Below are 14,880 nucleotides of genomic sequence, written 5' to 3' on the forward strand. Positions count from 1 at the left end.
GTTGATCAAGACAATGAAAGTACAAAGAGTGGAAACTTCATGTATACAGTAGTGGGAGTTAAAATACAACAAATGTTATTTGCAGTAAGATAAAAAAAAAATTGGCAATGAAATGATTATGTATTCTAATATAGATAAAACTATGCTGACATAATATCTCTTACAACCTTCTATTCAAATATCAGTTTTCCAAAAATATTTCCTGATTTAATTTTTAGATTTTAAGTATCTGTCACACATCTTTACACTCTGAGGTTTCTTCCCTTTGAATTGGACTGCAACAAAACATTTTTAACTCTATGCTCTCTACTATATGAACACCTACAATTTCTGAATTTAATAGTGCATGTGATAAACCTCAAATAAAATTGTAACAATATATTTCTTGTATTAACTTTTAATGCAACAGGTGAAAGTATGAAAGGCAAAATATGATAATATAAAACACAACTAAAAAAGCTAAACAAAAAAAAAAACAAAACTAAAACTAAGCTTTTTAAACAAAGGTTAAAATACATGAACAATTATGAAAAATGCAAATACACAGAAATACTTGATATATATGAAAAAAAATCTCTACCTTTGTTAGCGTAAGCATGTAGAAATTGGTGACGTGGTTTTCATGAGCCAGTTTGATACGTTGCCTGCACTCCTCCGAATCGATCACTTCTCCAACGTATTCATTCACAAATTCACCCTATGTATACAATTTATAATAAGGTAATACATTTGATGTAGGAAAGCATTCAGTTGGTTGCAGGAAATCATATTTATTTGAGCAAAATATATATAAACTATATAAGAGTAACATGTTTTAGTTTTCTTGCTCCTACACATTCTCTTCTATTTTTGAATGAAGAAAAATCATTCTTGTGACAAAAAGGGTCAATAAAATCATCAGTTATAATGGAACAATGTCATGCATACTGTTTAAAAATAAAAAAGAACAAGATGTGTCCCAATAAGGAGCATTGTTATCTTAAAGCGACCAACATCCAATCAGTGCTAGGTTTGATGTTTCCTGTGTGCAGTTTTCATGTTCTTTCCATGTTTCTGTGGGATTTTTCATTCATACTGTATGATCTTAATGCCTGACTCATTCACACAATCTAAATGCATTATATGTTGGGCAGCCTGGCAAATGTATATTGTTCAAGTATGATCAAGTGAAGTATAAGTGGATATGTGAATTAATCATAAAAGAAACTCGCATCCACTCCAGGTTTGCCTCCTATGTGCATTTACTACTAGAAAGCTAGAAAAGAAGCTTTCTGAAACTCTGAACAGGATAAACCAGGTTTAGAAAAAATATATATGAAAATACTGATTATATATTTTTACCTTTTTTAAATCCTGTTTTGTTTTAAGACCCCATCCACGACCATCAGTCTTAATAACCTCTGTTTCTGGATAGAGACGCTTGGAGAAACATTGGTTTTGGCAGTTCTCTCCTGCAGGGCACACCTGTGGGTGACACTCATACTGCAACATTCGATTAAGACACTGTGAGTCCAGTCCACAAGGATTTTCATCTGTAGGCCTGCAGTTACATCGTGGGATCTCAGAGAGATCTGCTACATGGATCTGAACTTTTCCAAAAGGTTTGTTGAACTGAAAGTGAAAGAAGGCATTGAAAATCTACATTAATAAATGAGGTTCATAAAACGATTTTTCAAGCCCAGAGGTAAGAACTGCATCCATTTGAATTAGCAACTGAATCCTAATAACTAAAGGATACTGACTGCCTTTATTCTAGCCATAAAATTAAAATATATATTATTTCAATTTAATTTATAGTTTAGTAATACAATCTGCATTCCTTTCAGGCACAACAAAATTAAAATCAAATTCATTACCAGAGACCTTTTTCCATTTAAGTAATATTATCAGTGATAACCATTTTGAAGTTTTTTTTTTGAATTTGTGATTAAATTAATGATTTGCAGAATACCTTTAAGTAAGTCTCTAATACCTCTGTATTTAACTAGCCAGTCTGCCCCCCAGCTTACAGTGCTGACTGCCCTAACTTAACATTCCACAAAATAGAAGTGTAATGATTAATCCTACCCATTATTACAGTTTGCAGTATCTTCACTAATTTATGCAAGGAATGAAATATAACCATCCAAGTAATACACGGTGTCAGTATTTAAATGATACAGCAACTACGGAGATCCTTTGTAGCGTGCCAGGAGCAAAGGTGTAGGTATAGCAGAGTATTCCAACCATTTTTCTGTGGTGGCACATTTTTTGTAACTCAAAAAAGCCCAAGGCACACTGTAATTCTACCAAAACACAAAAGTATTAAATCTATACACAAGCTAAACTGTCTGAAGGGGCAGGGCAAGGGGTGGCAATAAAAGCAGCTCGGAGATTGCTGTTCCCAAACACAGCACTCAATCAACACTTTGAATGCATTTCCAACTGTTTTGTCCCTTTGCTTGCTCATATTATGCAGTCCTCTCTCTGTCTCACTCCACTGACCTGGGGTCAGTGGCAACTCAACGCAGGCGAATATGCACACATACAGATGGACCCCTGATACATTGGCTGCTAAAGTGCTCTCTAAGTGCTGTGTCTGCAAAACGGTGACCACAGAGCTGCTTTTATTTCATCTCCAGGTAGTCCCATCATCCTCAGACAGGTACCGACAGAGCGTGTCTCTCTCATGTCAGGAACCATGGGCACTACACCATTATTTCCATGGCACACCAGTTCAAAAAACACTTGTGTAGAGTAATATTTATCAAGTCGTTGATGGGAGGTTTTTGAGCTCTATTGGGACCCCTGCAATGGGATGACACGCCTAAGCACAATTGCCACCCACATCTGTGGAGGGCTGTTTGTCTGTCACTGAGGGCACCACAGGTTTGGAAACAACTATGAGCTGATTAAGATCGCTCTGCAAGTGCCAGTGACCAATGGGTGATTCAAGGAACATTTTAAATGCAGGGAACAGTATAACTAGGCCACTGACCTGTTCCTGTTTTAAGTTAAATAAAGTTGGTTGTACTAAAAGTACTGAGACGCAGCCTCCTTTATGTGGTGCAAGACCACAACTCACGAGTCACATGATGAATAACTGATACTAGTATTTGAGTTTTAACACAAATTTGAATGCGTGCCCATTTAAGTGATATCCATACTTACAAATAAGTCAGTCTTTAGCAGTGTATTCAAAGTCAACAGCTATGTCAATCGTTAAATTTTTACTTTGACACGTCTGTGGCTCATATGATGTGCTAATCTGATAATTAATACATTGGCCTTGTTTTCTTTTTGCCTTCTTTTCAACTTGCCTTTTAGGAAGGCATTCAAATTCAGGTTTTATTTGCTCAAGTATTATTTTGTTAAAAGTTCAGGCTTAAGTTTAACTAGGCCATTAATTTGTTTCAATTCCTTTCTGTTGATTCTACATTAAATTTGTGATTTACTGCATATTTATGTCATGATATATGTATTGATTTTATAATTACAGTACATGTAAAACATGATTAAAATGTATTACTTTGGACAACCATTTATTTCTTGTTAGGTTGTTTTTATATCTTTCTATTATGTATTTTATGTATATGCCTTTAGCTATAACAGCTTGCTAATTTTATTCTTTTTATGTTATTGATCCAAATATTGTAATGGTTCTTTATTTTACTTTTATTATTCTTTTAATGCCTTTGTTTTGTCATTGGAAAGTATTTTTTGCATATCACTTGAAAAGTGCTCTATAAATAAAATAAATGAAAATGAAATACATTGTTAAGATAAAGAAATTACTGTTTATCATGAACAATTAAATCTCTTAACATGCTTAGAATACATAACCTGGATTTTCTCAGATCCTACAGAGAAAGTGGCTTTTGCAATCTGTTTAGACTGTCTTTGTGAGGGTGTATATCATGTGACAGTACTCGTGCATAACATTTTAGTCCAGCATGAAAATAATTATGGCAGAATACAAAACATTATTATTAAGCGAAATACCGTAGATCTCGGAATACAAGCCGACTCGGTATATTAGCCAACCCCCTTCTCTACCTACTAAATTACATGTATTTGCTGATGACTGGTATTTAAGCCGACCCCCTTCTCCAAGCAAAATTTTCAAAATTTCCTTAAAAGTGTCTCTTCAGGTATATTTATCGGCGAGAATTTGAGACTGCCGGCATTTTTGATGGAAACCAGGAAGTGATTGCGGAGAAGTTTGGCAAAATGAAACCTTTGTGTTGAAACTATATACGCAAATACGGTACATCGGCGGGTGGATTTCCGGAGACTCGTTATAAATTTGATTAACTTAAATACGTAATACAGTGGACCCTTGACTTATGAACTTAATTCATTCGCGAAGGCTAACCCATAATGCGTTCCGAACCTCCCACTGCAATACTTACTTAACCTTTTCATAATAAAAAAGGGTTGTATAATGTGCATAATTTAACAAAACACCAATAATTTTTCTAATGTGCTAACCAAAAAGTTATAAAAAGTGCCTAGCCTACCAAGAAGTAGGCTAGATTAAGCTAGGAGCATGGCGGCGCGCATGGTCGCAGCAGCTCAGGGCTCTCCTTTTCAGTGCACTTTTTTTGTTATTTTTGTACTTTTTTTTCCCCTTGTTTGTGCACGATCGGTTCGGCGAACATCCACTACACCCGTCAGAACCTTATAGACATCGGTGTCCAGAGCCAGACATCTGTTTCGAGTGCTTTTCATCACACGCACAACATCCCAGACAACATAGCGAGACCAGCGGGCTCTCCATGGATTGTTGTCGGGTCTAGGAGACGACACAGACGGAGGAGGGAAAGAAAGCAGAAGCGGGGCCGCAGACCCGGCGTTATGCTAAGGCTAAAAAAAACAACCATACAAGCCCTATACAGAACTTTTTTTTCTGCACTGAAGGAGCTGTTTTTAATCTCATTGTAGATGTGTAAATAAAAGGCATTCTATTCTATAATCAACAATTTCATACTGTACTCACCATTTAATTTGACATCTTTGGGCCTCAGGAAGGGAGGAAGAGGAGAATGAAACGGAAGGTGGTTATTGTTTAGAAGGAGCCTCCTTATGCAAATCTTTTCTTTGTAAAATTGTCGAGATGGTGGATTTCGACATGCTGTACATATTAGCGAGATCGATCACACGAACAGCACTCGCATATTTCCACACAATTTCCATCTTCGTTTCGATTGTGATCGCTTTCTTTACCTTCTCTTCCTTCCTTCCTTCGCAATTATTTGTCTTGCTTGCATGGTCTTAATGAATTATATATATATACTAGCAAAATACCCGGCTTGGAGAATAGTGTGTTAAAGAAGCAATGAAAAGAAAAGGAAACATTTTGAAAATAACGTAACCTGATTGTCAATGTAATTGTTTTGTCACTGTTGTGAGTGATGAGTGTTGTTGTCATATATATATATATATATATATATATATATATTTACACACACACACATAAACATATATATATATATATATATCTATACATATACACATATATACATACATATATATCTACATATATACACACACATATATACACACATATACATACATACACACACATATATATACACACAAATACATATATATATATATACATACATACACACACACATATATAAACATATACATATATATCTACATATATACACACACAGCTATTTCGTATCAGTGCAATACGCTGTTTGTTAAAACGGTTGACTCCCGCTCTTACGTGCAATAAAAAATCAAATCATTCAGTTGTCTTTGCTCATATGTCATTTTACAGCTGGACGCCTGGCATCTTTTTTTGGCCACAAGTTCGTTTCTGTTTGGTGTGAGGTTCTGTGTTGTGGAGATTCTCAGGATGGATTGCAGGTGCTCATCAGTGAGGCGACTCCTGTGTGCTGTTTTGTTAGTCTTTATCACTGAGAAGAGCTTCTCACACAGATATGTGCTACCAAACATGCACAAGGTTCGAGCCGCATGTAGACGGACTTTTTTTGTTCTTCAAAGTCACCAAAGCGCCGTGCAAACTCAGTGCAATAACTCTAGCCGCGAAGCTGCATTATGGGATCTGTAGTTTATTGTGTTACCAGCGCTTCATATACCCGGCTTTAATAACAATAATACAGTATATAAAATGATCTCGGGCGGATATAATTACGCCGGGCGGATGTGGCCCATGCCCTTGAGTTTGACACATATGGACTAAATAGAACTTGAAAAGATATATTTTTCAAATGTGATCGCGCAATTCAGATAGAGTTGACGCAAGACTACAGCCTGCATGCCTCAATGAGTCATCCTCCCCTCGCTCTTACTTTTTTACCGTTCATCTAATGAATACACTGAGTATGGCTTTACCAAAACAATCATTGATGGCGAATAAAGTATCCATTATTCGAGTATGTAGAGCGGGATATATATACAGTATATACTTAAATATATATATACCCGCGTATCGCAGCGGAGAAGTAGTGTGTCAAAAAAGGTAGAAAAGAAAAGGGAACATTTTAAAAATAACGTAACATGACTGTCAATATACAGTATTTGTTTTGTGAGTGTTACTGAGTGTTGCTGTCATCAGGATTTGATTATCATTATTTCTTTCAATCAGGTTCGTATTTGTAGGATGTGTTGTGTTCAAGTTACATTCCGTGTTTGTCAATCGTTGTAAAGATGACAGGTTTCATTCATTGATTCGTTTCTTACTGCATCAATAAACAGCTCGTCTTCTTCTTTATCTGAGACCTGACACACTGCATGCACGGGTTTTTTTTACACTGTCTTCCTTTAGCGGGACATTGACTTTTTCCACCGTGTGCTTTGTTTCCACAGTAGCTGCATTTATGAATATGCTTATCAGGCGCTTCATATTTTTGCTGCCTTTTCAATTGTGTAATTCGGTTTTGTTCAGCTCTTTGGAACTGTTGCTTTTATCTGTGCATTGCGTCAGTTCCGTGAGCCACTCGGTGTACTTGCATCGAAGGTTCCCAGCTGTGCTGGTGCCATCTCGTGCTATGTCCATAGCTTTATTTAATGTTACCTTAGTCCTGGCACTTAAAACTTTCTCTCGCAGTTTCGCTGAGTTTGTGTCAAACACCACCCTGACCATCTCATCTTCCTCTCCATAAGCACAGTCCTTCACCCGTGAATATTTACCCGTGGCAGTTTGCTATTGGATTGCCGCTGACGGACGGCCTTATATGGGCAGGCACTAAATTACAAACGCCAGCGCAGCCTGTCTATGAACTTAATTTAAAGTGTAGGTTTACATCGTGCTTTGTTTCAGTAGCAGAACTCATGAATATGGTTGTATATGTCACTCGCCGCTTCTTATTGTTTAGCTGCCTTCTCAATTATATAATGCATGTTTTCTTGGCGCTTTTTGAGGTCTTCCTGGTTTTCTATGTACTGCGTGATTACGTGAGGCGTGATGATGTCACACGAAACTCCGCCCCACGGCGTTGAAGCTCATCTCCATTACAGTAAATGGAGAAAAACTGCTTCCAGTTATGACCATTACGCGTAGAATTTCGATATAAAACCTGCCCAACTTTTGTAAGGAAGCTGTAAGGAATGAACCTGCCAAATTTCAGCCTTCCACCCACACGGGAAGTTGGAGAATTAGTGATGAGTCAGTGAGTGAGTGAGTCAGTGAGTGAGTGAGTGAGTGAGTGAGTGAGGGCTTTGCCTTTTATTAGTATAGATATATATATATATATATATATATATAAGTAAATCACTGCAATGACCGAAATTACATCCACAAACACATGTATCTGGGCTCCGACTGATGCTACTAACGCTCTCGGTTGTTTGTTTACAATCGCGCAAGCAGATACACGTGACCGCATCCGGGCCGTAACGCAAGATGCTGATCGTAAATCTAAACAAAAATTTTTATTTTAAACTTCCCGATAATTTATTATAAATTTTATTAATAAAATCAACGACTAAAACACTTTTTTGAATAAATTCTTTATTTAATTTAAAGTATCGGCATACAAATTTAGTTCTTCATCTGAAAGATGGCTCTGTGCTTTCGTCATTATTTACTTCCGTATTCATCGGCAAAACCGGCATTGCGCTGGAAATCTTGAAACTGAAATGATACTCGTTGTATAAGCCGACCCCCAAACTCCAAGCCAAAAATCTAGGACGAAATTCTCGGCTTATATAACGGGATCTACGGTAATTTAGGCATATTATGGTGCTTGAAAATATGTAAACTTTAGAATTTTTTCTGCTTCTGCAAAAACATGTCCTAAACTGTGACCAGATTTTTGGTAAATCCTAAAACTAGTTGAAGAGAATGTATTTGTTCATGTATCAGTTAAGGAAAATATTCCAGTGTTACATATTTGTATGTGAAAATGTATGTGAACCTTAGCTTACTGTAACTGGTGTGTGTTAAGTTGATCTTAAAGCATTATTAATTTAATAAGTTTGGAAAAATAATAGAAGAAAAAAAAAGACAAACAATCTTGTGGATGTTTATCTAACCCAGCCACAGGGGATGCATAAGCCAGTGTGTTTCTTTGTGCCGGTCCCAAGCCTGGATAAATGGGGAGGGTTACGTCAGGAAGAACATCCGGTTTAAAATTTTGCCAGATCAATATGGACAACAATACAAATTTCCATACTGGATCAGTCAAGGCCCGGGTTAACAAAGGCTGCCACCAGTTTGTTAGCCAAAAGGGTGCTGGCAGAAATTGGGCTACCATTGGCCAAAGAAGGAGAAGAGGTGGGAGACGTGTCCAGAGGCAGATGGACAGGTGGAAGGTATAAGAGTGAAACTGAGGGTAGGAACTTAATGATGATGATTGGAATGGATTTCAACAGACATGTTGGTGAAGGGAACAGAGGAGATGAGGAGGTGATGGATACATATGACGTCAAGGAGAGAAATGAAAAAGGTCAAAGGATAGTGGATTTTGCAAAATGGATGGGCATGGCTGTGGTGAATACGTATTTTAAGAAGAGGGAGGAACATAGGGTGACATACAAGAGTGGAGGAAGATGCACACAGGTAGATTATATCCTATGTAGAAGAGTCAATCTGTAGGAGATTAAAGACTGCAAAGTGGTGGTAGGGGATAGTGTTAGGCAGCATAGAACGTTGGTCTGTAGGATGATGTTAGAGATCAGGAAGAGGAGGAGAGTGAGTGCAGAGCCAAGGATCAAATGGTGGAAGTTGAAAAAGGAAGACTGCATGGTTGAGTTTAGGGAGGAGGTAAGACAGGCACTGGGTAGCAATGAAGAGTTACCGGATAGCTGGCCAACTGCAGCAGAAGTAGTAAGAGTGACAGCAAAAAGGGTGCTTGATGTGGCATCTGGACAGAGGAAGCAGGAAAAGGAAACCTGGTGGTGGAATGGGGAAGTACAGGAGAGTATACAGAGGAAAAGGATGGCGAAGTGGAAGAGGATGGCAAAGAAGTGGGATAGTCAGAGAGATACAGAAAGTAGACAAGAGTACAAGGAGATAAGGCGTAAGATTAAGAGAGAGGTAGCGAAGGCTAAAGAAAAGGCATATGATGAGTTGTATGAGAGGCTGGACACTAAGGAGGTAGAAAAGGACCTGTACCGATTGGCTAGACAGAGGGACCAATATGGGAAAGATATGCAGCAGGTGAGGGTAATAAAAGATGAAGATGGAAACATACTCACAAGTGAGGAGGGTGTATTGAACCGATAGAAAGAGTACAGTGATCCCTCGCTATATCACACTTCGACTTTCGCTTCACTCTATCGCAATTTTTTCTCATACACGCTTACGTCACTACGCATGCACTTTGTGAGAATTTTTATCTAAGCCCCATGATGGTTCCTAAATGTGCTTCTTTTTCTAAGCCTTCTGACAATAAAACTAAGTGCCGGAGGAAGATGTTTACTATCCAGGAGAAGGTGAAACTCTTTGATATGATCAAAGATGGCAATACCCTACAAAAGCCTCCTCACACATATGAAAAGACAGCGCCAGCAACTGCCTATCAAGCTGTTCTTCAGCTGCGCACCCAGATACCCAGTGCCTACTCTTAGTACTCCTTCAGTGGAAGAAGACAACGATGCACCTGCTAAAGATACTGCACCACCTGAAGACTCTCCTACTGAGGTTGTGCCTTCATAGGTTAGTGGTTGTGTGTAAGAACTGTGTGTGTGTGTAATTAAATGTACGGTACAATAATCTACTATATAAAAGCAGTCGGGATTGTCCTTCCGTCCCGTGAGTACAAAGCGTAGCGGTATTTCGCTTATCACAGACTTACTACTTGCGGTATGAAGCGACGTAATGTGAGCAGAGTTCTGGTGCTCCCATCATTCCCTTGCTTTTGTGCGCGATGTGCTAGAAAAATAGACAAAATTATGTCTCTGGAAATAATTAATGTTGATGGAGTACAAATGCCTCACCACGTAGTAAATATCAGGGGAAGATTGTGCTTGCTTATTCTCATCTATAGTTTATTTAGTGCATGAAACTCCGTCTTTAGCGGTACAGATTCGGGCTGACATTGTACAACTTTGGACAGGCACTCGAGGGAATAAAAAAACTTAGGTTTTCGGGAGATGTTATGAATGGGCACTTTGATGTTCTCATTCCCTACACTTACATGCCTGATGTACACATGGAGCGCACACAAATTGAGTCGGTCGCCTTAAAAGGCAGGTGAGCCTAGTAATATGATATTTGTAACGTTTAATATGTCTTATTTTCTCTTATTGTGTCTAATATATTGGGTAATACGAGTGTAATGGTGACTAAAGTGTGTTATTTCATGTCTAGAGGGCTCTAATAATGTTAAAAAACTATTTAGAAGGTTGTAAACAGGTTCTCTATACTCTAACTGCAAAAACATTTGATTTATAAATAAAGAATCCTACTTTGCGAAAATTCATTTATCACGGTAGATTCTGGAACGGATTAACCGTGATAAACGAGGGTTCACTGTACTTTGAAAGGCTGATGAATGATGAGAATGAGAGAGATGGAAGGTTGGATGATGAGGAGATAGTAAATGAAGAAGTGAAACGGATTAGCAAGGAAGAATTAAGGACAGCTATGAAAAGGAAGAATGGAAAGGCCATTGGTCCAGATGATATGCCTGTGGAAGCATGGAGGAGAGATGGTAGTGGAGTTTTTAAATCAGATTGTTTAATGGAATCTTGCCTGATGCCTGAGGAGTGGAGAAGAAGTGTACTGGTACCGATGTTTAAGAATAAGGGGGATGTGCAGAGCTGTTGTAACTACAGGGGGATAAAATTGATAAGCCACAGCATGAAGCTATGGGAAAGAGTAGTGAAAGCTAGGTTAAGAAAGGAGGCAATGATTAGTGAGCAGCAGAATGGTTTCATGCCAGGAAAAAGCACCACAGATTCAATGTTTGCTCTGAGGGTGTTAATGAAGAAGTATAGAGAAGCCCAGAAGGAGGTGTAGTGTGTCTTTGTGGACCTGGAGAAAGCATATGACAGGGTGCCTGGAGAGGAGTTGTGGTATTGTATGTGGAAGTCAGGAGTGGCAGAGGCAGAGAAGTATGTAAGAGTTGTACAGGATATGTACAAGGGAAGTGTGACAGTGGTGAGTTCTGCAGTATAAGTGACAAGATGCATTCAATATGGAGGTGGGATTACACCTGAGCTCTTTATTTGCTTTTGATGGACAGGTTGACAGACGAGATTATGGACTATGATGTTTGCTGATGACATTGTAATCTGTAGTGAGAGCAGGAAGCAGGTCGAGGAGACCCTGGAGAGTTTACTCTAGAGAGGAGAGGAATGAAGGTCAGTAAGAACAAGACAGAATATATGTGTGAATGAGAGGAAGGTCAGTGGAATGGTGGGGATGCAAGGAGTAGAGTTGAAGGTGGATGAGTTTAAATACTTGGATCAACAATTCAGAGTAACGGGGATTGTGGAAGAGAGGTGAAAAAGAGAATGCAGGCAGGGTGGAATGGGTGGAGAAGAGTGTCAGGAGTAATTTGTGACACATGGGCATCAGCAAGAGTGAAAGGGAAGGTCTACAGGACAGTAGTGAGACCAATGTTATATGGTTTAGAGACGGTGGCACTGACCAAAAAACAGGAGACAGAGCTGGAAGTACCAGAGTTAAAGATCCTAAGATGGACAAGATTAGAAATGAGTACATTAGATGGTCAGCTCAAGTTGGACAGTTGGGAAACAAAGTCAGAGAGGCGAGATTGCATTGTGCAGAGGAGAGATGCTGGGTATATTGGGAAAAGGATGTTAAGGATAGAGCTGCCAGGCAAAAGGAAAAGAGGAAGGCCTAAGAGAATGTTTATGGATGTGGTGAGAGAGGACATGCAGGTGGTAGGTGTAACCAAGCAAGATGCAGAAGACAGGACGATATGGAAAAAGATAATCTGTGGCAACCCCTAACAGGAGCAGGAGAAAGAAGAATCATCTTGTGGATATTTATTTAAATAAAGACTAAGTGCAAAGAGTCTGGGATAAGGAGGGTTAGAGACTGCTTCCAGAGATCAGGGTCAGTGTGCTGCTACATGGAAGAGACACTTAGTTGTAAAAAGAAGGCATGGAGAAGATGATCGCAAAAGAAAGAAAAAGAAACATCACGAAGGAACTGGGAAGCTCGAAGTATTAGTTGATACTGGAGACATCACCGGTATGTTAAAAAAAATTCCCTTTTTATTGACTATAAAAATATAATGCACACACATTTAGAGACTACTATAAATTTTTATATTCTACTGAGACTAAAGAAGACAAGACACAATCTAATGCATTTCTGGATGCACTGCAGATACCACAAATAGACTCTGGCACTGTCAGAATTACTAGATGCTATTAACTAACTACAGAGTGGGAAAGCAGTAGGCCCTGACGGCTAACCTGCTGAATTTTATAAAAATTCTCAACTTAGCTAGCTCCCCTTCTATTAACATTTACATAAGCTACAAAAAATAAAATTCTACCTCAAACTTTTCGCCAAGCACAGTCTTTCCTAAAGAAAATAAGAATGTATTAAAATGTGCATCGTACAGACCAATTTCACTTCAAAATAATGATATTAAAATACTCTCCAAAGTCCTAGCTAGAAGGATGGAGAAAGTGCTGCCTTTCGGTAGTATCACAAGACCAAACTGGATTTATTAAAGGCAAACACTTAGCTTCTAATCTTCAACGCCTGTTTAATGTAATACATTCATCCACAAAGTCAAACACCCCAGAGATATTATCGTTGGAAGGAGAAAAAGCATTTGACGTGGTTGAATAGAACTACCTTTTCACTACATTGGAGAAATTTGGCTTTGGCCCGAACATTTGTTAATGGATCAAACTACTGTATACCAATCCAGAAGCTTCAGTTTGTATTAACAACATTAATTCAGACTACTTTAAACTAGAGTGTGGTACTAGGCAAGGTGCCCCTTATCACCACTGTTTTTTGCAATTGCCATTGAGCCACTGGCAATTCATTATCAAAATGCTATTGAGATAAATGAGATTATCTGAGAGGGACTGGAACAGAAAGCTTCTCTCTATGCAGATGATAAGGTACTATATAGATCAGATCCACAAAATACTGTGCCTGCAGTACTAACAGCACTAACAGTATTTCAAAAGATTTCCGGTCTCAGAAACAATCTGAATAAAAGTGTGCTCTTCCCAGTGAATTCTCAAGCATACAATATTAGATTGGACACCTTCCCTTTTATCATCGCAGATCAGTTTAAATACCTAGGGGTAAACATCACAAGTAAACATGAAGCTCTTCATCAACAAAATTTTGCCATCTGTATATCTGTATTTTGCCTTCCTAAGCTTCCTAAATTCAACCATAATCTCATTTATTTGGGATTCAAAACATCCACGTATCCAAGAGGTGGCCCTACAAAGACCTAAGGCAGAAAGTGGCATGGCTCTACCCAACTTTCAATTTCATTACTTGGCAGCAAACATACAAACTATAAAGACATGGACACAAATAGATGAGCATACACAGGCTTGGTCCGTAATAGAAATAAAATCTTATAGTACTTCTTTATATTCCTTGCTTTTATTTCCTTGCTACGGGTTCAAAAGGGCGACCTCAATATAGAAAAAAAGTTTAAATTTCATCACAAAAATAACAAACTACGAGTATTAAAGTAATACCGCTCAAATGCAATATAACCAAATTAATGAGTTTGTATAAAATATCAAATTGATCTACATATTTAATTGCCTTAAGAAGTGGTCAACTTAAAAGTCGGTCGCCTTAAAAAGCGGGTCAGCCTAGTAGTAGATAAGGACTGTGATATCTTAAAATATGTCTTTGTACTAAAGATAAATGTTACCTTAATAAACTTGTAGGGTGGTGGCTTTCTGGAATTTCTCTCCATTTCTAGTGCCTCCTTGCTTTCTCTTTGGGCTTTGAGTTCCTGGAATCTTTTTGCAGCTTCTTCAAGGGCTGTTAAGAAAAATATTAGTAATGATGCAAAGCCACCAGACAACAAGGAACATTCAGAGTAAATCTTGATACCTATTATAAATAAAACCAAATGTAAAAATTATGTGATTCAAGAGACAAATACTAGGTACGATACAACTGGTGGATACGGCCAGCCTATGAGATGGATTAGCTGATTCCAGGTGTTTATCTATGGCAAGCAAAACTAATTTTAAAATTTAATGTCAATGATGGATTTTTGTACACTTACCTACATATTAGATATAGAAAAATTCAGATGTGAGCGTCAGTAGGCTTTCCGTCCTAGGAACCAAGTTACCCGAACTATTCTATAACATATCAGTAATTATTTACTGCACTGATGCTGATCTTTTTAATCATAAAACAGGTCATTACGATAGCAATCTACGAAAAGAATTCATAATTAATTGCAGAATTATGGTATCTGAGGGTTCCTCTAGAGTGTCACG

At 38.1% G+C, this 14,880-nt stretch overlaps 1 protein-coding gene across 5 annotated transcripts in view; it reads right to left on the reverse strand.

Annotated features, from left to right (window-relative positions):
• The window catches only part of nsd3 (nuclear receptor binding SET domain protein 3), a 167,926-nt gene that overhangs the window by 22,033 nt on the left and 131,013 nt on the right, over window positions 1–14,880 (reverse strand). For all 5 annotated transcript variants that reach the window (XM_039769239.1, XM_039769236.1, XM_039769237.1 and 2 more), the window contains 3 exons: window positions 14,298–14,410; window positions 1,342–1,611; window positions 581–697 (listed from right to left, as the gene is read on the reverse strand). In XM_039769239.1, coding sequence (XP_039625173.1) covers window positions 581–697; window positions 1,342–1,611; window positions 14,298–14,410 — 500 coding nt within the window. The remainder of the gene's footprint in view (window positions 1–580; window positions 698–1,341; window positions 1,612–14,297; window positions 14,411–14,880) is intronic.

The sequence above is a fragment of the Polypterus senegalus genome, chromosome 11 (genome assembly GCF_016835505.1).
Source record: "Polypterus senegalus isolate Bchr_013 chromosome 11, ASM1683550v1, whole genome shotgun sequence".
Lineage (NCBI taxonomy): Eukaryota > Metazoa > Chordata > Cladistia > Polypteriformes > Polypteridae > Polypterus > Polypterus senegalus.